This window comes from Fukomys damarensis, unplaced genomic scaffold (genome assembly GCF_012274545.1).
Source record: "Fukomys damarensis isolate Sample0158 unplaced genomic scaffold, DMR_v1.0_HiC HiC_scaffold_10, whole genome shotgun sequence".
NCBI classification, from domain to species: domain Eukaryota; kingdom Metazoa; phylum Chordata; class Mammalia; order Rodentia; family Bathyergidae; genus Fukomys; species Fukomys damarensis.
Genome location: NW_022900922.1, coordinates 24,946,704 through 24,973,763, shown reverse-complemented (window position 1 = coordinate 24,973,763; position 27,060 = coordinate 24,946,704). Strand labels below are relative to the sequence as shown.

At 40.6% G+C, this 27,060-nt stretch overlaps 1 protein-coding gene across 1 annotated transcript in view; it reads right to left on the bottom strand.

Annotated features, from left to right (window-relative positions):
* Positions 1–3,611: 3,611 nt before the first annotated feature.
* LOC117285451 overlaps positions 3,612–27,060 on the bottom strand; it is a 34,777-nt gene continuing 11,328 nt past the window's right edge. Inside the window, exons 5-6 of the mRNA XM_033761786.1 lie at positions 20,430–20,547; positions 3,612–7,859 (exon numbers count right to left, since the gene is read on the bottom strand). Of these exons, the coding sequence (XP_033617677.1) occupies positions 7,720–7,859; positions 20,430–20,547 (258 nt within the window). The 3' untranslated portion in view covers positions 3,612–7,719. The remainder of the gene's footprint in view (positions 7,860–20,429; positions 20,548–27,060) is intronic.

The following is a 27,060-nucleotide window of genomic DNA, read 5'->3' as shown; positions in this document are numbered from 1 at the left end:
AACGGCCAGGTGAAGGCAACCTTTTGTGGAAGAAACCTAATCCTAACAGAGTTCTATGTCCTTTGCTTTTTGCCACCACAGTCCAAGACCACTGGATCAAACAAGTGGGCATTTATTTTCCTGGTAGCTCCATATTGTGAAAAAAATAAAAAAAAAAACAAACTCATTTGCCATTTATTTTTTATCTAATCATGTTGGCTGTTTTTTCTCTGCCTCTTTCTCTCGTCCACCCCCACTCCACCTACACCAGCATTCTCTGTGGTCGAAGAATCTGTTTCAGTATTAGTGTTCAATGGAGCAAATGTCAGGTAAACAATCTATACATTTCCTGTGATATTTAAGGCATCCTAGGCAATTATTTGCTCTAAAGTATTAAACTGAACATTTTCTTAGCTGGTGCCAATTCCTCTAGTAAGAGATGTCACAGAAAGTACTTAGAACACTCAACAGAGGCTTTGAAATCAGGGAAGCTCTGATGCTGCATTTGCCAAGATGACTCCAGGTTCCATGTTTTTACCACACGTCTTGAGACCTGGACAAACTGAAACAAAGTGTCTTGTGTAGCTCTTTTCCTCATATTTGAGGTTCACAGGTATATTATTTCAACATAAATTTGTTTCTAAGCAAAAAAAGCAGCGATAGGAGATAAAAGTAGACAGGTACACTTTGATCTCATTATTCCTATTTTTACAGGCCAAATCATAATCATTGAAAGTTTCACTCCATTTGATAAAACTCCAAATCATATGGCTGGCTCCAACATCAGTTCTATAAAGAGTGCATATTATATTTACACATACAAATACACATAGCTATAACATACATATGTAAATGTGATTATGCAAATGACTATACATTTATACACAAAAGACTTTATAAGTTTTTTTTTAACCATACTATGGTTTGAAATTGGAGCCTTCACACTGAACCGCATCCTGTCCCCCACTCTATTTTTACTTATTTTTATTTTTTAGCTTTGACACAGGGTCTCACTAAATTGCTCAGACTGTGATGAGCTTGGGATCCTCCTGTCTCAGGCTCCCAGAGTGCTGGGATTACAGGCGTGCACCACTGCCCCAAATTTATAAGCACTTTTATATTTAGTTAGACGTGGTTCTTCTTCATCTTTGTAAATTAATTATATTTTTGCAAGATTATGGAAGTAATTTAAACAGCATAGTACTAAGTCTCAAACAGCTAAGACTGCATTAAATTGGAACCTCCTCCTATTGAACCACAGTCCTCAGAAAAACTTACACAACAGAGTTCAATGTGCAACCAAATTGTTTTAATTCGTAAAAAGTTGGAGTAAATTATTTGAATGTATTTTCCCAACTGATGGAAAGAATTCTAGTATTCCTGCCATCTTGATTTTTGTACACACGACCAGCTATTACTACTTGCTTAAAAACTGTATTACACTATTAAGGGACAACAAGGATACGTTATCATGTTCCATCCAATGGTTTTTCAGTGTGTTATGACTGCCTTCGCATAGGTTATGAAAAATGTAGCAATATTTTAAATCACACTTTGTGGGGGTACAGGGGATCGAACTCAGGCCCTTGCGCTTGCAAGGCAGGCGGCAGAACCTTTGAGACAAATCCCTGGTTTAAGTCACACTATTGAAGGCTACATGTCCACAGGGTTAATGACAATGACTCCTAACCTGGTAAGCTTGGGAGAGCCCTGTCAGCACAGTTGGACTGAATCACTCCTTTCCTTTGGTCAGTTACGATCCCTCAATGGCACACCTTATTGGAAAAGGATGTGTTGGTTGAAGGAAGCAAAAATCCTGTTACCTCACTGAGACTGCCCAGCACAGGCTCCGGCGGCCCATTCCCCTTCCCTGACATCCTACAGCAGGTCTGACCAGGTTCTTCTCTGTCACCACAACAGGGACAGAAAAGAGGGAAGAGGTCAGAGCAAAGAACGGGCAGGGAGAAGACAGCAGAAAAACCGGTGGGAAAAGAGAGTGATCTGACAGAGTGCTTTTGAATACTTTGGTTTAAAATATTTTAAAATGTCATTCTTTTTTTTTCTACAGTACTAGTTCGATGGTGAGAAAAAAGAAAGTGACAAGATTAGGGAAGTCCACAGGGGACATCACGATTGTGGTACTTTAAAAACCTGAGTGGAGAATGAAATGGGTGTTCACTGAATCCTCATTCTTTGAAATATGTATTTTGTGAATAGGCTTTTGAATATACACAGTATTTAATAAAAAATAGTTTCTGAAAATAATTTTGCAAATCTCACCATGGCACCAGGAGGTAAGCAACCAACTTTATATTCATTGGGAGCCGAGGGGCTGGGGTTAAAATGGCAGGAGTCAAATCTCTATCCTATCAGCTCTGTGACCCTGAGCAGGACTACTAACCCAGTTATTTATCTTTGAGCTGGAGATAACAAGTACCTGTCTGGTTAACAGTGAAGATTAGGTAATGATACCTAGTGACTGATACATCTTTACTCCCCAGCATGTCAGCCGGGTAGCATTCTTATTAAGAGACCAACTTCTCTGCACTATGACCATTCCTGGGTGTGTACACTGTATGTGTTATTTTCAATCACAAATCTAGTAAATAATATTCACTAACACTGATTTGTGGGAATGTATATCAATCACGAAATTTGGCTCTGCTAAGTGAAATTCCCAATGTCAGTATCAGAGGAGCCCAAATGAATGGAAGAGACAGTATAAGGGTTCCATAATAAAAGTGTGAAGAACTTCAATGTCAGGCACATTTTGGGGGAGTCTCTTTAGTATCAGCAGTGCTGGTTGTCGTGCAGAAGAGAAGACCAGAATTCAGTCTCAGGGTGGTCTCTGGTTCAGCAGGACCCTGAAGTATAAAGACATCTTTCATTCACCGGAGCTCACAAAATACATTCATTCCTAATTTCCTGCACTGACCAAGAATAACAACTAGCAAAATTCACTTATGCCTTGTTCAAAGTTGTCCCTTGAATAATACAGAAAAGGAAATCAAAGATTAATTTGTCAAAAACCATGAGTCAAACTTAAATCAACTTCATTGCTCCCTCCTAGCCCACTGCCTTGTACATAGAACTGAACAGAATTAACTGGAACGTAACATGAGAGAGTTGGACCCTTCTGATTTTAAACTTCATGAATGACAAACTGCCTAAATAATCAAACCAGCATGGAGAGCTAAACACAAGAATTCACCACTGTCGATGAAATTGACTGAAACTACTTCTCCTTTTTTAATTTTAGTTAACACAAGCATGATCAATCCTCTGCTTTTGATTTCAGTGGTAATTCTATTATCATAGTATTAGGGATCTGCCTACCTCGCATTTCTAGAAACATAAGAAAGTGGACAACTCTGAGAAATATATATATATATATATATACACACACACACACACTCAGAGCTGGAGGTATGAAAGACATATTTGAAAAATAATTCCTAATCTTCAGTATATTTACTAGGCATTAGTGTTATTTAATACAACTCTCCTGGGAAAAAGAAACCAGCCTTAAAATAAAGAGTTTTCCAGGAATAAAGAGATCACTGCAACAGAAAAAAACCAGAAAGGTATAACCTTTATATTATTTAGCAATTTAAACCTTGTAAACAGACAATGCATTTTAAAATCCTATCAGAGCTACAGAACTAGTGAATATATTTTAGGAGATACTGATTACCTATAAGAACAAAGGACAGTCCAAGTTGAAGGATTAAATTCCTCTCCAATCCAGTCTCTCGCGTGTATGTATTTAAGTCACAAAGTGTTTATGAGTCTGCTGCATATTCTAGGCATTAGTCCCCTTTCCAGAGAGCAAAAACTCTGGCCAGGGATTTAGCTCAGTGGTGCTGCCATCTGCCTCACAAGCGCAAGGTCCTGAGTTCGATCCCTGGTACCAAAAAAAAAAAGTGACAACAAAAAGCAGAGAGCAAAAATCCTAATCTGCCACATTCCAAGTTGAAACAGATTTATCAGCACTTTGTATCTATAAGAACAGCTGCTAAAAAAACTTCATCAAAGGTGACTTGTATGTGATAAATCAAAAGACACAAAGATTTGAAAATCAAAATGTATGCTCTTTCATTTTCTGAGCCACACGTAGAAGGAAAACTTTGAGTCAAAGAGAAAAGCAAGAGCCGACCAGTGTTCCTTCACAGAAGCTAGCAAATAAAGAAAGCAGGCCCAAAACACCTGGATTTGCTTTCCTGTTTCCTTGCCAATGACTTAAAAAAAAAGATTTGCTAACACTCAAATAAACCTCCAGAGCAATGAATTACACACAAACTCACAGACATACTCACACAAGAGAGCAAAGCTAATGCTATTTAAATATCATGAAATATTTTCCTAACCATGCACAGATGGAAGTGAGGACTTTTGTGCCAACTGCCTAGGTTCAGAAACTTTGCTCTATTTTTAATTATATGGTTAAGAGGACCCGTTTGTGATTAACTTCTGTGTTGGAAGTCAAAGCAAGCAAAGTTCTTGACCCACAGCAAAAAAACACAGAGAGAAGCTTAATTATTTTTAAACAGCAAGTCTAATATTGTAAACCACATGTAGGGACAGCTAATTTGTCAAAGACTTGTTGATGGTCGTTGTAGCGTGAAGAAGTGAAACATATCAAGAGGATAGAAAAATCCAAGAGGTCTTTAGTAAGTGACATCAAAATGAAGTTCTTAGTGACAAGCAGATTTTCATCACTAGGAAACAGCAGTAGATTGAGAAATAGAGAGGAAGAAATGAATGGTGTTTAAGGCCTGATCTGGGGGCAACAAGTTTCAGTTTTCAGTAGGTGTGGTGATTGGAATATGCCAACAGCTCTGAACTCAGGAAATGGACTCAGCTGCAAAGAGACGTTGGTCCGGAAGCTCAAAACCATCATATCCAGAATCACACACTGGAAATGCTGAGCAATGAAATCCCAGAAGAGAAGAGGAGAGGGAAGAAGTGGCCAGGCAACAAGAAAAGACAGCCAAGGTAAGAAGGATGAATAGGTTGAAACTCTCTTATTTATAAGGGCTGTGAATTCTTTTCAAGTAGTTTTTTAATACGAAAACAATAAACACAAGTACAAATTAGTATAAACAGAGAGGAAATAAAAGATCAGGCAGGCAGACAAGAACTTTGAAGGTAGGAGAAGGTTAAAACTTAAGGGGCCTTTATTCCTAGAAGAGCTTTCTCTTGATTGTCAACCTTGTAACTTTAAGCTAACTATATCTATAAGGCAGGTATGAGGGCTTGCAGCTGTACTCCCAGTTGCTTATGAGGCTGAAACAGGAGGATCACTTGATCCCAGGAATCTTAAACTAGACAGAGCAACATAGTTAAAGACCCTCACATTAAAAAAAAAAAAAAAAAAAAAAAAGGATATTCTGTATTTTAGCCTTAAAGTATCTGCGGAACCTCAGAGTGAACTGAATCATAATGTACAGAGAGCCAAAATATTTCAGGAGTTAATGCTTCCTACTCCCTAATACTTCCCTTCCTACTTTCAGATCTTTTTCCATAGTTTCCATATATGAAAGAAAACACCTGATGCATGTCTTCCTGTGTCCGGCTTACTCTGTTTAACATGATGTCCTCCAGCTCCTGGGGAGGGGAGCGGGGAGAAGGGAAGGTGGGCATGAGCAAGGCAAGATATATGCATGAGTAGAAATGCCCAAGAGAAACCCATGAATGTGTACAATTAACATGAATTAATAAAAAGAAAAAGAAACTGTTGTCCTCTCATAGGCATAAAAATAAAGCAAGGTTTGCTAATTCAAAAAATAGTTAATGCTAAAAATTACGACTGAACTCATTGATTCTGGACTCTGAGGCCAGGATCAATGCCAGAATGAATGATCTTTTTATCTGTCTGTCTGTCTGTCTATTTGCTTGCAGTACTGAGGATTGAACACAGGGAGCATTACACTTTATGTCCACCCTCTCCATTTTTAAAGACAGGGTCTCACTAAATTGCCCAGGCTGCCTTGAACTCTGGTATGACCATGCCTTGCTTTGATCGAGGGATTTAAAACCAAAAAAAAAAAAAAAAAAGCATCTCCTTCCTCCTGTGGGGGTGCACAATGGAGAATCAAATCAGAGCATCCCTTGCAAGGGACCCTTTTTTTTTTTTCCTTTTTTTGGGGGGCGGGTACTGAGATCGAACTCAGGATCTCCCACTTGCTAGGCAGGTGGCAGCACCACTAAGCTAAATCCCCAGCCCAGGGACCCTTACTTTTGAAGCTTAGCTCCTTACACCACTAACCCTCACTACTAGCTTTCGGCTGGGTTGGTTGATGTGGCAAGACCCCTAGAAAGATACATTCATATTTGTGGGTAATTACCCAAGTTTAGCAGTTGGAGGCAATTACAGAAGCCAGCATGAGGAGAAAAAGGTAATCTGTTCCAGACAGACCAAAATAAAGTTGACTTCTATCACTATATATGTATGTATGTATGTATATATATATATATTCCTATTTCTCCTCTACTACACAAATAGGTGAGCTACATGTATGGGTGTGTGTGTCGGCAAGAGACTAGAATTAAAATAAAACAGTTTTTTTTTAAAGCACATCTACAACTGAATTATTTATAGTTGCAAATGGCTTCATATTACCAACTTAGCATTATTACTGCACACCCAGGCTGTGGCTTAGAAATGTTTGTGCTTCATTTAGAAATATTTCTATTTGCCATAACACTAGCCACTGTGAAGGGATTTGACCTATATCTTTGTCCATAAAACAATCCTACAAGATATGTACATAGGAATCCAATTTTTGCTAGGACAAAGAAAGCGAAAAATATGGTTGTCAGAACAAGAACTGCTTTCTGTGGGATACTCTACTTAAAGGAAAGCCATTCAACTCCAATCAATTGCTGTCTCCGTTCTCCAATACACAGCAGATTTATATTTCAGAAGGTTTTTGACAGAGAACAAAATGTTACTGAAATATCTCTTCCATTCCTTTTGTCCTACATAACATTCCATGGGCTAAACTCCCAACAAGGGGCATATATTTGTCAGCCTCTCTTCACACTTGTTCTTTTCTAGTTTGTCACTGTTGCAAACTTTCTGTTTTGACCCTTTACTGACAAAACATTACTATACACCTTTTGGTTTCGTTACAACTTGGAAGAAAGAAAAACCAAAACTTATGCTTTTATTCTGTATGCCTTCAGGCGCCCATAACTTTTTTTTAAAAAATAAGCCCTGCTATTTAAATCAGGGATAGAACATTTTTTAAATATCTGCTTATGTAAACACTAGAAATCCAGGGAGAGAATTCTTCCAATCCAACAATCCACACATTCCTACACAAAACCAATCACTGGCATATTTAAAAGCTGGAGCTGGGGCGAGAGACAGGCTAGAACTAGCAGAAACAAGTCTGTGCAGGATGAATTAATTTATCCTCCACTGTTCTACTCCAGGTCACCCCGGGATATGGCTGTGGGCAGCCGCCAAGATGGAAAGAATGGATTGGTGCCTTGTTTCTAGCGGGTCGGTGCAAAGACTCCCCGAGAGCCCGAGAAGGAAGTGCTGTTCAGCAAGTGACAAAAGGTGAGTGGCTACAAACTGATCAGGCAGAACATTCAACCAGGTCCGGGCCACGAATGACTAAGCCTGCACCAGCTCAAAACCAGTTGGAAACAGGCTCGGGACAATGGGAGAGAGTTAAAGCACTGGCTCTCAGGGGACGACGTCCAACAGGAGGTATTCGAAGCTGGGTGTCATCCTTTAGGGTGGCCCACAATAAAATGGTGACACATTATGCCTCCTGGCAAGTTCATTAAGACACCAAGTCTGGAGGACTTCCAACGAAGATCCTGGGGCAAGAAGAGATGTCCGCCAGCACTTTCTGTTCTGTGACCTGTTAGAGAGAAACATTCTTAGCTACTCCAACACCAAGCAAAACTCCCCGCCAGGCTGTTTCTCCTCGAATCCTGGAGACAAAGCTGTGAAGAGGGCCGGGATGTAGCTCAGCGGAACAGTGCCTGGCAGGCAAACGCGAGGTCCTGAGTTCGATCCCTGGGATCAAAAAAAAAAAAAAAAACCTGTGAAGAAATTGAAGGGGGACATCTAAGGGGAAGACCACCTTTGAGTCATCCGCGGTCCCAATATGGAGGCTTTTGGTTATAAGGCTTCAGTCATGATTAAAAGTGGAGCAGATTCTAAGTATTTCTGCAATAACAGCACGGTCTCCTGCTACCAGATTACTTTTGAAAGGAAAGAAGAGGCTTCAAAACACTTAGTGTACAGGCTGTGGCATCAAGAGACGGAGAATGTTTTCACTAAGAGATGAAACACTGGATGCTGTAGGACAGTAGATACTTAATTATCATAGAATCAACATGTGTTCTTTGCAGAGAAAAAAGTCTTGCGTGGCTCTCACCAGCCCAGCAGGCAGAAGCTGATTCACAGGCAGCTGGATGAGCTTCCCCTCCCTAGTTCTGTAACACCCAGAAGAAAGGCAGGAAGGACCTAGAGATGGAAATTGATGTGACTGCATCTTCCCATCCACATACCAAAGGGCTTCTCAGAGGGGACGGCATCAGATTTCAGGATTCCATATACAAGATCAGTTTGGTTTCCTGAAGTTTTTAACCTTGCTGACATGGGTACAGTAAAGAACTACAGCTCTACAAAGCTGAACTTTAAAGGTGCAGTAGCTGCAAAAGGAAACCACTTTCCTTCACCAAGCCATCACGTTTAGGCTTAAACACTCCAGAAGCATGTAACACCTAGTTTTATTTATGAAGTATCGCAAGCAGGTAACTAAGGATTGCTTATATTTGAGGAGCTGGACTCTTGCAGTTCTTCATCTTTCCAGCTCCATCTCAAAATCGCTCTATGGGGCCAACTCCATAAAGCAAAGACACGTCTTTTTTGTTTTGTGAATTTAGAGACACAACTGCATGAGGCCTGGGGTTGTTGGCTCTACAGGGGATGCAGAAGGGAGACGAGCTGCGAGTCAGAAAATCAGGGCTCTAACACTGACCACCTGGCCACTGGAACCTAGTCCAGCAGTCTCAGAATCCTTACTTAGGTTCTGCTCTCTCCTTTAGAGATTTAGGCTGTTAAGGCTATAGTTACCAAATCAGAGGCTCAGCCTGTAAAATGCAATCAAGGGACATGGGAGATGTGATTAGCCCTACAAAAGAAATGGCAAAAGAGGACTTGCATCTCAAAGACCATGGACATCTGAAATGGGTAAGTTAAATTTTTTTTTTTTTTAAGGGGAATCATTTCCTGAGACTTCAAGGCAATGGGTTAAATAAAGTGCACCACTTAGAGATACTAACTTTGAGATTAGTCAGGTCACCAAAAGTTCTCTGCCCAGGAAGACAGCAAACAGTTAGCATTGGGTTTGTTCAAATCCACAGACTAACAGCCCTCCCCTCAGGGCTTCCAGACAATTCCAGTGTTTTGTCTGGAGAAGGCTCATAAGCTGCTGGTGAGACTCATGTTTCAAGGTCACATTCAGAAACAATTTCAACAACTCCTCCTCCTTCCCAGTCCTGGTCATAGAACCCAGGGCCTTCACACAGAGCTATATCCCCAGCTCAGTTTTGTTGTTGGTTTTTTTATGGTGGTTGTTGTTGTTGTTGTTGTTGCTGTTGTTTTGTTTTTGTTTTGGTACCAGGGATGAACTCAGGACCTTGCACTTGCAAGGCACCTGGGGCAGCAGCAGGCAGAAAAACTGAGCTAAATCCTGGACCACCCAGCTCAGTTTTGTTTGTAGTCCTTTTCCTTCGTTTTGTTTTTGAGATAGCATCTTGTGAAGTCCCTAAATTGTGATCCTCCTCCCTGGTTTCAATGTTGCTTTCTGCAAAGGTTCACCCATGCTAATCTCTGGAAGGAATGAGAGAGATCTGCAGCTTGCTGGAAGGAAAGAAAAAGTATCTTCCTACTATTATATCTGTTTATTCATCTTGTTAAAATAGTACTGCTCTGGATGATGCTGAAATGGAAAAAAAAATACAACCTATTCCTTCTAAAGAGTACAGAAAACTGCAAAGGGTTACAGAGGCTTAAAGAGAACAGAAAAGTCAAAATAAAGCACCAAAATTTGGACCTAGATGCTTTCACCATATTTCCTTCAAATTCCAAAGAAAAAGCAAAGTTTTAGGAAAAGAGATTTTAAACAAATAACTGGTTCACCTTTGCTCCTATCAATACAGTAACTGATAAACTCATCTTATAGACCCATGACCACTTATAAAAGAAGAAGATAAACCAAACCAAACTGCTATCTTCTCAAAAGTATCAGATCAGAAACCAGAGAGGCAGCAGCCAGGGAAAGAGATTTTTTTTCCCAGCTTCTTATATAAAGGATTTGACCCCAAAAGGACCACCCACCACCTGGGGTCACATTGCATGGTGACCTAGGAGGCTCTGGGATGAACTGGAGATTCAGCCCAGAAAAAGGGAAGAGTCATCAAAGTCAAATTCATCCAGGGTACTTTTCGGCCCGGTTTGCAGCCTGCCAGAACAGGGCAAGGGAGAAAGGCTTTTGGGCACTTTCCCGTGTGCTGTAGGGACAAGGGGACCAGGATCTCAGTTTCTAAATGTGGGTTTCTCCCATCTGCACACTTGTCAGAGCCTCTGACATATGGACTCTCACAGTAGCCATCACAGGACCCCCTTTATTTTCCAAAGGCATCTTCCCCAGCCACCCCGGGCTAACTTTTTAACAAACTCCTATCTATGCAAGACAGAGGTGTGAGTGGCCATCAGCTCTGGGGGCTCAGAAATCCTCCTGCCCCATAGCTTCATGCCTGTTGGGCAGGGCTATGCAAGGGAGATTTCAGGGTCCCCCATCCCCATGACAAGGCTCCCCTCCCATGTGGTGGTTTACCCAAACCTGAGCAACCCAGGACCCCAGAATGACTCTCTTCCAGACAAAATTACCTCCTCCCAGTAATTTTCTCACCAGGAACTTTGACCTGAGTTGGTAAGTGGGGTCCCCAGAGCACGTAAGGCCAGAGGGCAGAAAATGCACACCTGAACCTCAAATTCCTTTATTCGTCCAACATAAGAGCTGTGCTTCTAAGAATCATCGTGCACTCAAATTCGACATGAATTTTTTTCAACAGACAGTTTTAGACATTCAAAAATAAAGTCATTTTTCATGTACTGAACTTCAATAGTCATATAGTTGATATGGCTTTATGTGTAGTACTATAAAACTTAGAGCTAAGCAAATCCAACATCTTATCACAGAGTGCTTTTGTTCCAGAAAATTCCTCATAGGACCTTTCTTTATCCTTTCTCCTTAGCACAGCCTTCTCACACATTTTTATCTCTTTCATCACCAACTGTCACGGTACACAAAGCCACTCAAACAGCTGTCATTGCTTGTTCCTACACTAGATGCCACAGTGGTTACAGTTATATAAGCTAGGCTCCATATTACTAAATAGGGTCACAGCCAGTCTGTAACCCAAGCGTATGCTGCAGGGGAAGTGCATGTTACCCTTGTGGGCTTACTGAAAGCCAAATGCTGAGAATGGGCGGCAGGAAGAGACCTAGCATCCCTGGGCTAAGAAAAGGGTTGATAGAGTGCTACAAAAGGGGCAGAACAAGGGCATCTACAATAGGCTGAAAATAACCTAGGGCAAAGGATTCCAAGGTGACATTTTAAGAAGAGGAGAAAGTTAGCCAAAAAGAGGAGGAGGAGCTTGATTCTTAAGAAAGGGGACACGGCGAGACTAAAAGGTGAGACACAGGAGAATCTGGCCCTTTTATGGAGGAAATACTCAAGGAGTGGGGTGGAGCAAACATGAGTGACAAGCCTGGTATGATGAGCTCTGTCCCCAAATCCAGGGGAGCCAGGATAAGGATTCACAACCTGAGGGCCCTGCAGGGAGGACAGAGATATAAACAGATGTTTTGTACTCAGAGCGGTTCATTTTGGCTTCAGAGAAAAGAAGCCATCGGACTCGAACAAGAGGTAATGTTGAGAGGCCCCTCAGGAGGTTTGTCCCATGCCAAGCCACCCAGCCCGGCCAAGCCCCTAGCCAAATTCAGAGCTTGAAACCAGATTTACCCCAAACTCAAGCAAGACCCAGAGAAGTACTCCGAATGCCCTGCCAAGGAGCCGTCGCCAGGGAAGAGCTACACCAGGGAGGGAGGCAAAGCATCCTGCCTGTAGTTCCGATGTGGAACAGAATTCAAACCTGCGAACCCACTTCCACCCACCAGGCAGGGCTCCCTGCACAACACAGAGACCAGCGATAGAGAACAGAGAACCCCAGGAAACAGATTTTATATATAGCCTTGAACTTTGTTACAGCAGAAAGTATTGCTGAAATGAAAGAAAAATGGACTGGGGAAATATCTGCAGCAAATATACTTTAAAAAATGATGAATATCTAGAACACATAAAGAGCTTATATACATAGATTACAAACATCAAAACTCTCATTTGCTAATTGTGAAAAGGACAATTAGTAAATAAACAGAGACAGAAATGTTCTATCCTTGAGAGGGATCAAAGGAATGCAAATCTGAAGACCTATTAAATCTGAAGGAGTCTATTCGCCAAAAAAATAAGAATGATAAATCCCACAATTAACCAGGTTGAAAAAAGACATAGTTAGTTCTGTGCCATCAGTAGCAATGTAAACCGGTAGAGGCTTTTAGAAAGCCATTCAGAACAAATTCCCTCTCACTTTGTAATAACCTTTCCGATGGGAGAGTGTCTCGGGTGAAAATACTTCCGTGTGCAAAGGTATCCACTACATTTACAGTAGCACACAATCAGAAACAAACTAAATGTCCAAAGTTGATATATAACTTAAATTAAGGTAGAACAATTTAACAGAACGTTGTGTAATCTTTAGAAACAATGTTTTTAGAGTCTAGACTGCAAATGAGAATGTTTATGCTAAATGTGAAAAGCAGAACTAAAAAAAGGACACATTTTAAATTATCGAGAACTAGAAGACCGCACATTAAAGTGAATGTGACTTATAGACCAGAATGGTAGATAGAGCTAAAGAGAACTTTTGATTTTACTGACATCCCTTTATTATTGTAAGGATTGTGTGATAAATGTTTAAAACACAGTGTTTCTATCAATCATGGGGTAACAAACCCCCTTTTCCTCACTGCAGATGAAACTGCCAAGACCACCATGTCCAAACAAGTAGTGACTCTGGTCCTTCCAAGTTTCAAAGGTCCACTCGGGATTCAAATTCTGTTCATGCATTCAGCTCCTTCTACCAACCACCCCACAGCTCTTTCTTTTGTTCTTCTTTTTCCCCCAACTATAAAGGCTAGTATGCCTTCCTCTTTCTTTAATGTGTTCGTGTGTGCGTTCTGTATGATGCATGTTTGATCACTCCAATGGTTCTGTAAGACAGGTGTAAGCATCCTCAGTGAATAGATGAGGAAACCGAGAATCACAGATTTAAGTCACATGACCTTAGCCACATAGCTGGAAACAGAGCCCAGAATTCAAACCTCAGTCTCCATGATTTCAAGGCCCTCATTTTTTACTTACCATTAAGTACTTTCTCTTCCCTTTTCTCTGCCTATGATACAAAATAAGATAACAAAATAGGATTTTAAAAAATCCTCCAACATCACCTATTCTATTTGCAATGGCTTCCTACAGAAACTATTAATAATTGCAATGAATCAAGAGGCATCAGTGTGAGCTGCTTATAAATTAACCAAAAAGACAAATTAATGCTGCACACACTAATTGGAAAAGTTGATCCAGAAGAGAGAAGGTATTACCTGGAGACTAAAATCTGCACCTGCAGGTAAAACCAAATGACATCAGAAGGATTTCTACTCGCAAATTAGAAGTAGAATATGGCCCTTGATACCACTGCTTAGAAGAGCTGAGATTCAGCACTCTTCTTGCAAAAAAGAAAAAAGAAAAAAAATTCCACAATTCGCTGAAAGATTCTTTCCAGTTATAATGCATTCCACCTCCAGAAATAGCTGTTGTTTGGGGCATGGTAGCAAGCACAGTAAAAAGGATCAGAGGAGGTAGTAAGGTCTGAAACTAATATAGATAGGGTGATAAATGATTTGAGGCACCACTTATGACTTACTCTTTAAATAATGACACAATAATAGTTAAAATATAAATTCTAATTAAATACAAAACCTAACAAAGTCAAACAACAGCAAATGATGTTTGACAGAGCAAAGGTCTTGGGGAAGAATTACAATAAAATCTATTCATGGAACTGTACAATGTCAGAGACAGAAGGAGAATGAGCCTCACTTCTTTCAACGTCCTTATTTTTTTGCAGATAGGGAAACTGAGGCCTAGCAAGTTTAAAGTGAACAGCGCAAACCATCCTGCAGTAGGCAAGAAACAGAAATTCTGACCTCTGAACTATCAGTCCAACGGCTTTCTTCTAAAGCACACACACTGTGCAGTGAAAGCTGCTCCATTTTAAATCATATATTTAGAAAGTGCATTAAACATTCTATAAATATTAAATTCTTTTTAAATAACTTTCTGATGCACAGGGGCACAGTTTTTAAAAGAGGCCTGGTTTTGCTTTCTTTTGGAAAACTGCATGCTGCCTGGTGTTGAACCTCGTACTGAGTGAAATATTAACAGGCCATAGAATGTTTTCAGTGTTTCTTCAGGAAAGCTAAAACAGATTTCAAAAAGCATATCCCCCAGGCCCAGGGTGGTGTTTCTGCAGCGCACAGTAAACTCTGCACTCTGCTCAACAAGCCCATCACTGTTAAGTAACTCATCAGAAAATAAAGAGGGAATTACCAAAGGGGAATTGCCAAGCAATTAGTCCTCTGAAGCAGATGACATACAACTGTCATAGGGAGGAGCTTCCCGGTTAGTCATATGTCAGAGTCAGAGCCTCCTAATCTGTAAATAAAAATTCATCACATATGATTACAGCTGTGATGTAGGCTAGAGCTGCCAGGCAAGTGCACAGATAGTAAATCCCGAGGCCGCTTCTGTTCTGTATGTCTATAAAGAGAGAAGCGCTGCGGCTGAAAACCAAAAAACAAAATCCTTAGTAAATTTCACCCAACACAAGAAACACAATCAGTTCTTCCCTGCACAGCCCAAGAGAAAAATGATCTTTTCCCTATCTGACATGACGCGGCTAAGAGTCATTCGCTGTTCCGAGGGCAAGAATATGAGACTAGGAGGGACAGAGACAGGAGGAGATGAGAGTCCGGGCTTCCTTGGGGCCACCTGCTCGCAGTGTGACCACCTCCGGCTGCATGTTTTGTTCCCAGAGTTTGCTTTCACCCCACACCATCACCTAGCACACTGGAGAGATAAATCCTTCATATCTGCCAAATCGCACAAGCTGAGCCGTGACCCAGTAAGGCCCTTTCAGAGTCAAAAGTTCATAGTCTCCCTGGGACTCTGGATGCTGAAAAACATCTGGAGGAGACTCAAGCCCATCCCCTGAAACAGACAAGCATACTGCCACCATCATCATTTTCTTCAATTACTAATCACTGGAAGCGCACAGGCAATCTCTGGGAGGGATGAGGAAGAGTGAAAGAAAGGGAGGAAGCACTACAAAGGCACCTGTCTCAGAAATCTGCCTGGGACTCTGAACAGGCAGGCATGGAAACAGATGGTGGCCCAGGGCCAGTCCCGTAATCCCGATCTGAATCATGTTCTTTAACTAACTCCCGGGCACCCCTTTCCTTATGCATTCAACTGGAAGCTTCTTAAGGACAAGACTCTGGGTTTGGGAGAAAACCCAGCAAGCTGGGAAGAGAGCAAGCTGGCAGCCATGCCTAACTCATCACAACTCCTGGGCACACTTGGGCAAGTCACTCACCCTCTCTATGCCACAGAATGCTTACTACAGAGGACGACAGAGGACTGCAATGAAGATTAAACAAATTCATATTCAAACAGTAACTGTGAGCTACTGATCATCTTCATAGCCCCGTTAGGGGCCCACTGGCATAATGAGTCTCACACTGCATGTTCATTAAGTATTTGCAGACAGAATGATCTTCCCTTGGTGTTGTTTTCTCTGCCCCTCTTACTCCTATCCTAAACTTCTTAGCCCCTGTGAAAGTTATATAAGTCACTGCCTTCATTCTAAGTCATCCAGGGGCAACACAAATATCCAGGCCAAAAACAAACAAATAACTCAGGCTACGAAAAAATTCTTAAAAATGCTCATTTCCCTAATTACATTCAAACAGACTGTTCACTAACACCAATGGAAACAGATAATTTTCAGCTTTTCCCTTCACTTTGAGCCATGAAGTCTTAGGCTTTCTCCCCAGAAGTGAGGCTCAGCAATTCCACGTTTCTTCAATAAAGTATAAATGAGAAGCCAATTTGTTCAGAGCTGTGTCTAGTAGCTTGGTATACACATATATATAGATCTCTATCTATCTCTATATATAACTCTCTTACTTAAAAGAGTCTGCAGAAAGTCTCTTGGAAATCTTCTAAAGTTACAGAACACACCCACATTAATGTGATTTCTCAAAGTACTGAAAATGAATTGCCGCAAATGAACAATTGCTACAGAGTCAAGTAGATAGCACAATGTGATTTACACATATCACATGAGATGAATAAATCAACAGAGGAAAAGATCAAAGGAAATGGTAGAATTGTTAATGTGTACAGGGCTCCACTCAAAGTCTTCTTAATAAAATTGTTTAGAGGAAAATAGAAGAATCATTTGTTTAAATGAAAAGAGGTACTGCATGTGCTGAATCTCAAAAGCAGCATTCATTTTCATGCACGCAAATATTACATTTAGCTAAAATTAGCTCAGGTTCCTATTTTTTCAAAGGTCTTAAAGGAATAAAGGTTTTCAACATGATTTCATTGAGCTGCAGTTCAGCACTGGGTTTCCAAGGAGCCTGTGCTCTGGTGAAAGATCCTCCCCGTTATCCGCCCACACCTCACCCCAATTCCTCCCATTCTCACCCTCTTCTCACACCACGCCTTAAAGAGGAGGCCCAGGCAGGCTGTCCCACCCTCCTCCTCATACCTTCTCTCTCTGCACTCTACCCCAGCTCAGGGCATCCTGAAACTGCATCATTTCCTCCTGTAAGTTCAACTCTCAGACAGCACAAGAGCCCAAAGCCCAATTTCAAAGACCATTTTTCTGCCAGTGCCTCCCCAAATTGATCCATGGACTGACCTCTCAGCAGTCTTATTCCCACACTCCCTACTGCGTGCCTGACTCCAGGAACTCAGATGTCCCCCAGCACCTGTGCTGCAGCCCCAGAGGCCTGGCCACTTACACACTAAGCACTTGCTTGTGTGGTCCTAGCCACTTCAATGGCTTTCCTCCAGCTCTACTCATCTCCTCCTAGAGAATGCAAACCAACTCCCAGAGACCTCAAAGGAGCCTCCTCTCAAAGTCTTTCCTGATTCCTCCTACACAGGCAGCGTCACTCTTCTGAATCCCTTCCAGGTAGAGGGGACCCCAGGAAACCCAACTGCACCCATTCTGCTTCGTGTTACTTATTTTTGTGCATTTCTTCTTTCCCCTGCTTGACCACAAACAGAACACACCTCCTTCCAGTAGCTCTTACTTTCATTTGCACAGCACCATGAAGTAGTTTTAAAAAGACACACAATGAATGAATAAATGAATGAATCATTTCTTACATAGATAGCAACTGTGAACAAGTTAGATCATAACTTGCTGTATATCTATATCATATTTATAAAATAACTAGAACCAAAAAAAATGCAATCCAGACTTTTGGAGGTTTTTTCTTCAAAAAAAAAGCTTAATGAATATAATAGAGTACTACATAAATAAACATATTTCCCTGCCTGGGTTTAGTCATCCATTGTGACGATTATAACAAGGCCATTATTTATGCAAAATGTTTAGATAATGTGTATAAGCTTCCCTTAAATGCAATCACAGAAAATGTCAGTCACTTAAAATTCAAGGTGACTTTGCAGTATTTTGTCAGTAAGACAACATGAGTACTCATAAGACACTTCGGTTTGCTTCTTGGACTGGACACACCTGGCCTCTTCTCTATAAGCTGGGTGTGCAGACCCTGAGAGAGGCCTTCTTGCTGCCTGGTTTTCAAAATACAAATCTCAAGATACTTTGCTATGACCAATGACTCTCTTTAAGTACCAGAAGTTTAAAGAAATAATCAAAGGTGGATTCACCCCATATACAACTGAACCCACAGTCCCATACGAGTCAGTGTGAGGATTTTCTGCCTGGCACAGAATGTCAAGTGGGTGACACCCCAGAGAAAGCACAGCAGGAAGACACTCCCTCATCTCTTTCCAGTAGCTGACACCTGGAAATCTTAAAGAGGCTTACAGGGCAACTCTAGGTCACTCTCTTTCCATTTAAAGAGCAACTCTCTAGTCCACAGCAAATACAATGTAAAGGAGCCAGATTTATAACCGAGAGGAACACAATGTTTGTGATCAATGCCTCCCACCTCTTCCTGTTCCCCTAGAAGACTTCTTCAACTGATCCATCTGAGACTTAATACTTCAGTCACTCAGACAGACCACACGCGATTCCATCTACGTATGCAATTCATCTTTTTATTTTTCTTTTGCACGCAGTTCTGGGAACTGAACCGAGAGCCTTTGCACTCAGCTGCTATATACCCAGCACACTCTCTTTAATGTTTTGGTTTTTTTTTTTTTTTTTTTTTTTTTTTTTTTTTTACCTTTGACACAGGGTCTCCTTAAATCACTAAATTAATCAGGTTCCCTGGGCTTATGATCCTCTTACAGGTGTGTGCCACCACATCCAGCTCTTCAGTTTATCTTATAACAACATAAACAATGATAGGCATGTATCCTGTCATGGTAAGAAAGTTGTGATAAATTCAGAAGTTAAGACTTAGAAAAAATAGAGGCTCACTGGCTTTGCAGAGCTACAGTATCTAACCACACTGCTGGTCCAAAGACCAAGGCCTAGGTATATTTACTTGTTCCTAATCATGTATGGGCCAGGAGCAACCACCAGGAAACAAGACCATTGCAATCATTCTGCCCAGAGGTAAGTTACATTCTAACAACATGGCTTATGTTAATAGATCACAAGCCAAATGCTAAGCACCATCTTATCCACAGTACATGCATTCCATCCTTATCAGCACCTCTATGTTTCTCCACAGAGAAACCAAGACAAGGAAAGGATGTAAAACTGCTGAAGGTCAGAGTTACATTTTAAATCAAGATGGGCTAATCCCAGAGTTCCAGGTTTTTGTCTCAGATGCCACAGGATTTGCATATAATTTAAAAACTGGAGGGCCAGGGATTTAGCTCAGTGGTGCCGCCGCCTGCCTCCCAAACGCAAGGACCCAAGTTTTGGTTCCGGGGATACCAAAAAAATAAACAAACAAAAAAATAAATAAATAAAATAAAAACTGGAACTTTAAGAGGGAAAAAGCTGATGGTTCATTTTCAAAATGAACATTTGTACAAGGTAAATATCTACCTCTTAACACATGAGTTTTGCAAATCCAGGCTTGAGGGTGTGAGGTTTAATAAAAGTAAAACTATGGAATATTCCTTGGGAAGAGATGCTGAGAGACAGGAGTTCCCAAACTTGTACAGCACTGAAACCTGGAAGGGCAGTAATTTCGGGAGATCGGCAGGGAAATTTTGATTTAGAAAATCTAGGGTGGCGCCCCAAATTCTGATCTTTTTAAACTCTCCAGGTGATTCTGCTGCCCAGCCAGGCTTAGGAATCTCTGGTCTAGCCTATCTCCCTATCTTCCAGCAGGACTGCTTCCAAGGCAAACAGAAATCCATCCCCTACTTTTATTTCACAATCTCCCCTGGTTGCACACACCAGTGTTCCAAAGCTCTTATTGCCCCACATCCTAGCTGACTTCCATTCTCTCCTGACTTCACTAGAGGCAACGTCTGTCCTCTCGTCTTCTCTTTAATAGAGAACCATGAGTCATCAACACTTGCATCCACCCTGTGCCGCCTGACTCTCCAGGCCAGAAAAATTTACTGTACATGAGGAAATCAGGAAGTTGTAAAATCCAAACAGACACAAAGAAATTCAAGATTCAACAAATACTGATTGCCACTACCCGAACAAATAGTTCTCTGTTTTCCTACACATGTATTCTACTACATCAAAAATCTAAAACACGAAACCCGTGACTTAAAATATCTGCTAGCACAACATACTTAACTGCCTTAAGGAAAAGTGACAATTCAAATAGGTTTATGCCTCAAATGGTAATAAACAATCATCACAAAGACAAAGGCAGATTTCCTCTTGAACCAACTAAATTAAGCCAAAAAGACAGAAGCCTTAATCCAAGCTTTAAACAATAACTATCTGGAAAATGTTTCAATTTCCCACACAATAGTTTGCAAAGAAAATCCTATTCAACAGTCAACAAAGTGCTAAAGCATGGCCACTAGGAGGATTTCCCAGGTCAGACTTCATCCTCAGGTAGAGAACAGACAGCGTGGCAGGGCTCTCACCTGACATGTGACGCTCTTCCCCGCAGTGATAGTGGAGCAGGTGACTGGGGGCCAAGGATGGCAGGCAAATCTGCAGCACGAATGAACCACCCTGGTGACTTGCTGTTGCACGATGCTCCTGCAGTCACCCATGGAGCACAGGAGAGGAAATCCAAAATGAAAAACAGAATAAGCTGCATTAAAAACAAAGGCCACCTTAAGGGGCTATGCACTGAAATACGAATTTTAAAGACATCAAACTTTGCATTTTGTTTTATGAGAATTACAAAGATACCAGCCAGCTCCAAAGGAAGGTCTGGTTTTATTCCCAGGACTGAAAGGGAGGCCAGCACATAAAAAAGGTCATCCCTTCGGTTAAATTAAAAAGTTCAATCTCCCCATTGATTCAGCCACAGTGATTCTTTTCTCCAATGATTCTAGCCAAGCGATTGATAAACACATGCTGGTAATCACAAGGAATATCAGGTGGAGATGGGCATGGGTTGAATAGTAATTGAACCAAAGTCTAATTTTAATGTGGTATATATATATATAACCGACTCACATGCAACTTCACAGGACACAGCTACTGGCACATTAGCCCAGTGCGACAGAGAAAAAGTATAAAATGCAGAAAACAATTTGAAAGTGTACACAGGTTCACGGGATTTCCCACTAAACTTCGGAGTATTTCATCATCGAACATATGCCTATGTTATTTTGACTTTGCCACAATGCCTCATAGATGGTTAGGCAAAAATTATCCACTGTATGATACATGAGTGAATGTGTAAATGGATGAATGAAAGGAGAAATGAGTGAATCTTCCAGGTACCTTTCCATCAGGGAGCTTGGCACTTGTAGTACTTTTTGGGAGGTAAAGACCTATGCATAGAAATGGGAAAAGTTGAGGGCTTGATCTACTAACATATTTTTAACCCTTTCCATTAAAATCATATTTTTAAATACTGGTAATATCCATTTATCCACATTAAACATAAAAAAGTAACATAGTTATTATCAAATAATCCCCAAACTTATAAAAGCTGCACTGATTTTCAGGCTATGATTGCTGGAGCTGATCTGCATATTTGTTTAGGCTGATTTTAAATTTAATTTGGGTTCCCTAAGCTCACACCAGGTAACAGTAGGAAAGAGAAGGCCCAGAACTATATTGGGTGTCAGAAAGAAACTATTCTTGAGCTATGAATATGATCTCCAATGTGAATAATCTGTAAACAGGTAAGTGAGCCAATTATCCTTGGGTACATGGCAACACATCTCAGCAGTCATGATTATTTTCATCCATACACACTATTTTTAAGAGCACAGCCCAGCTGGAAAGGAAAATAACTTCCATTTCTTTCCAGCACTTTTCAAAGTAATGAATAGTAGCCAGAGTATTCTTCCTTCTAACTAATCCATTCACCAAGCACTTATTTTAGCCTCTATTGAATGCCTAGGATTGCTCTGCAGAAGTAATTTTTCTCATCCTTGGTTTCCCCACATGTAATCTGTGTGTGCAGAGAAGGAAGGCAAGTTGATGTGAACTATAATGTCCTTTAAGTCCTTAGAAGACACAGTCCTTCCACCAACAAGTCTGTCGAGTTACAAATTCAAACAGTGGCCAAGTTAAATAGAAGTTCACAAAAACCTATTTCATCTTACACAGACAGTATTTCTTTGATTTTTATCTGATAACATTTCAAAGGACGCTTCAAAATACTCGATAATCGTTTTCCAGCCAGCTGCAGGTACTGCAAAATTGTAGATAGCAGTCTATGAGCTCACAGTTGGGAGAGGGTTTGCTTGTATATCGATGTGTGTGCACACAATTCTATTTACATAGCACCTGGCAGATAAGGTTTTATAGAGTCCAAATTACAGTCTCCTCCCATTCTGCTGAAGTGCAGGGAACAGTCAAATGTGATGCAAATGCTGTAAAATATTAATTTATTCTCTCACTGGTATGCCTATTTCTTTCTAAAGCATTTGTGTTGCTACACTAGCTTCAGTAATAGAGTTAATGTGACTTGTTATATTCCATCAGACAGAAGAAATACAAGAATACGCACAAGTCAACGTGGATTTGTTGCAAAACATACAAACAACAGAAACAAATAACCTATAGAATATTTTCTATACTGATGTACACTCAAAATGGAACCTTTAAAATTTCAAAAGCACAGCAAAGCAACATAACACAATACTAATATCTAGAAAATGGCACAAATAATACAGATATGATGAAATATAAAATCCAGGGGAGAATGTGGGAAACAGGGCCAAAGCAAAGTGCACAATAAAAGACAATTTCCCATACACACTGACAGAGAAATGCATTTTCTCTGAACATTAGAAATGCAAACACTTATAGGTTAACAGCTGTGACGAACAGTACTAAAAACTCCCCTTGAGTAACTCCCTGGACAAGGGCACTTTAGTGGAGAAAAAGGGTTCCTCCTAGTCCAAACCAGAACACCATGATCAGGGGAACCTCTGCCCCCTTAAGTCTCAAATTCTGACTGCACTACAATGAATTGTGTAAAAAGTGGTTTCCAGGTAGTACACAAGTTTTGCTTACATTATGGCAATTATGATTGCATTTTCATTACTCCACAAATGGAATGCATTAAAAGTTACAGGAAAAATCAATGAAACATTTATACTAACATCAAATATGTCAAACAAAGTATAATGCTTATTGCTTTTTTGTCTGTAACAGTTCTAAACATGTTTTAGTATATGTGCAACAGTGATAATACCTAGCATAAATATTTATAGTACATTAGCCTGAAAGTTTCAAATTTATGAGGATTATAAAACACATCTCTACACTAAGGACGAAATACATAAATATAATTATGCAAGAAGAAAAAAGAAAACACCGTTCCCACAAATAAAGATAGTTTACCTTCACAATATTCTTTTTATTACTTCTTCAATTTTAAGGATACATGTTTTCAAAAACTTGATCCCACTGCATTTCTTTTAGCCAACTGTTTTGCAATGTTGTAACACTTACTTGCACCCTACATACTCATTATTTTTCTACATCTCCAAGAACATGTACACGAGTCCATTTATTTCATTAAACTACATTAAACGAAACTAAAACAAGAGCAATTTCGTTTCTCAAATTCAAATCTCAAACTTTCCTATCTTAAAAGCAAGTGAGGTACTTTTTGTAAGTTCTAGGACAGTTCTTACCTCTGTGGCGTTTCCTACAATTTCCTGTTTTCAATGCATTCAAAAAAATAAGGAGGGTCTGCTTCTAATGACCCCTGAAGTAAATCCATTCTTTGAAGCAATTAAACTGCATGGACCTAAATCTCTTAGAGAAGCCTGTCACTCACAAGACTGCATTACACTAAATAATAAAGCAATGTAAGTCAAATAATTTGTCCCCCCAAAAGTGATAGCATGTGTTGCTATATTATGTCACCTTACCATTTAACGTATTTAAGCTGTGCAGGGCCTCAACTATGTTACTTTCAGATAACCACAGTTTAAATAATATTCACCCCACATTCACCTACTTCCATGAGTTTCAGGGTTTTAGGAAAACACGTTTATTGACTAACTTCTAATAGGAAACACAGTGAGCCGGGTGTTAACACTGTTAGTCATCAGAAACTGTCACTCAATGCTTTTGCAGAGGCAAAATCCACTTGACATTTTAGAAGAAAAAAAATAAAGGCACATTATACGGAAGGAATATGAGTCCTTCAACTCTATAATAACAACAAAAACAGGAGCCGTAGAAGTGTTTACTAATATTTTAATAATCTCTTAATGCTGCCTTTTCTCTGGACTCTCACACAGCTGAATAAGGTAGGCTGAAACTTAGGGCCATTTCCCAACATTTGACATATAATCTGATGGCTAAAGGAGTTTTTTTTGTTTGTTTGTTTGTTTTTTTAAGCATTTTCTAAAAGACAATTTAGAGGCCTAAAGCCTCTTTGAAATATTTCCAACACAATACCACCTCTGTTTATCAAACCCTCTTAAAACAAAATCTAGAGAGGAAAAATATTGTCTTTTACAGTTTCCATTTGAGTACAAACATTTTTTGTACTCATTCGAGCATGGCTTTATTTGTACACTGAAAAATACATGTCCACACTGTACTGCCAAAAAAGTAACTTTCTGTATTTTGCAAAATATAATCCAGGTCTTCCAAGACAGTGTGTAAAACTTAAACTCCTGTGCCTTCTTCTATTTCCCTGCTTCCAATGTATTTACCTCCTACAAATAATAGCTCATTTTAATCACAGCAACAGCTTCATCTGACCAGGCCACAGTGAATTTACCTCCTGCACTTACTGACCAGACCTGGAAATTCATAAAACTCCTGTGCTGAGAGTTAGTGGCTCACTCAATCCTGGTGTGTGTGGGTGCGTGGAGGGGTAGTTTACCTAGACAGCCATAAAACTATAAACTGACTGGCAGGGTGACAACTAAATCGTGACACTATTATTCTCAATTATTGTTTCTTCCAAGTATCACAGTTACAAAAACATTCCTCCTGACTTGGACTGCTGGAGCAACACAGTTCTAGCAACTCAAGACACTGTCCTGTTTTCTTTTTTGCTGTAGTATTCTTTTTCTTGGCCTAGCTGCCTTTATTCATAAGAGGATGCCCTAATCTAAAGACAAGAATGCTGCTCTTGAAATGTTCATTAAATTATATCCTAAAATGGACTACAAGCCGTTTGTTGTGCAAAAGCACCATGCATGCTCAGTCTACTAGCTACAGGCTTGTATTATCTCTCACCTGAGAAAATAAACGTTTTCAATCATTGCTGAAGATCACTTGAGATCCTGGCCAACAGATTTAGATTAAGAATACATTTAAAATGTCTGCTTACAGTCAGTGCCAGCTTTTGTAATGATGGCTGCGGAGTTTTAAAATGTGTCAATAGGCATATATTTCCCAAATAAGTTACTTCCTACAAGCAAAGCTTTTAGAAAGCCAGTCATCGGGAGCAAGAATGTGAGTCCTAAAGGAAGGGTTTCTCTTCACACAGCAAAGGGTTAAGTGCCTACAAGGCCAAAGGCACCAGACTGCAAAAGAAATGTTGCTTTACTAAGCTCTGAAAGGTTTCTAACAAGTACCAAATACTTGTTGATCTGTTCACAATAAACACCAGCAGGACTGTCAGGCTCCTTTCACTGTCTGGGGAGGTGCATTTACATACTGTACCCAGTGAGAACAGCTAGTCGGTCTCCTTTATAAAAGTTAAGTAGCTAGAAGCCTCATTCAGTGTCTCCCATCCAAATGACTGAAAGAAGATGCAACTGAAATAATGAAGCCTGCCTTGGGCAGCACAAATACTCTGCATAGAACACTCGGAGTAGTTCAGGCAAACCCACCTGAATGGAGGGAGAACACTGTGTGTTGCCATGGCAGCCTGATCTAATTACAGGAGTAATCAGGGTTGGAGTAAGTGCCCGGAAAACCGACACCACTGACACCATCCGCATGATGAGAAAGACAGGAGGGCAGAAGGTTCGGGGGAACCCTTCAACCTCTGCTTTATGTGGAAGGTGGCATTCAAGCCCATTTATTTGCAGAGCTACTAAAATATTGACTGATGCACACACAGTTAGAGGGCGATCGGAGGAGATTAAATGCCACAGCATTAGTTGCTGTGGCGCAATCCCTTTCCAAGAGTTCATGGGCAGGATTTTCTCTTCTCCTCTGTGGCTTCCTCTGGCACAATCTTCATTCACCCCAAACCCCTAAGTATCAAACTATCTTTACACCCTAAAATAAACCAGAGGGTGGGTTGAAGGGGGCTTCTAGGAACTGCACGTTTCTTCAGAAACTCAAATAGATATGATTTAGCTAACAGTCGAAAAAGTAACTAACTAGCTCTGCCTAAAAATAACCAGCCAGTACCCACTGCTACGTGCGATAGATAAGGATGATGTTTAAATATTAAGAACATCCTGCATTATAAAACACAAACGTCATTGAGATGTGACTACTAGATTGCCAAAGGAGAACTTATTTGCATACACACATTCCCTTGCACGGAGAACGCCGCTCGAAGGCATTAGTTTTTATTCTGTGGGTCTTCTAATTTTGCCAATTGTATCCTGTGGATCTAGCAGGGAAACTAAAAAACCTCTTCGGGGACAGAACCAGTTTGGAGGAGTCCCTACAGCACAACATACGGTAAACAAAATAAAAATAGCTTGCCGTTCTTGTTAGCCACATCGCGCATTATATAACCAGCTTCCGAATTGCTTTTTTTTTTTCCGCCCTTACTACTCTTCAGCAATTTTCCAATCTTCCCAAGTATTTATATTACCCTCTTATCTGTAGGGTTATAGACCAAGAAAGCAAAACAAAACAGAGCAGCCACGGGATCAAACCGAACCCTACGCTCTTTGAAACCGATTTTTTTTTGGGGGGGTTGGTTTTGTTTTCTGGCGGAGTCTTGATCACCACCCTACTTCCACCCCCCACCAAGGTTCTCGCTCAGTCTCTCTAGAAAACCTTAATTGCTTCATCGCTTCCAGTCAGCCCGGTACGTGGTCTGAAATAAAATGAAAGCGCAAGCCGCTGACTTGAAGAAGGCGGCCTGAGGGCGGGGGGCTTCGGAGAGGTCGAGACGCGGCCGAGTCCAAGTGGCCCCCGGGG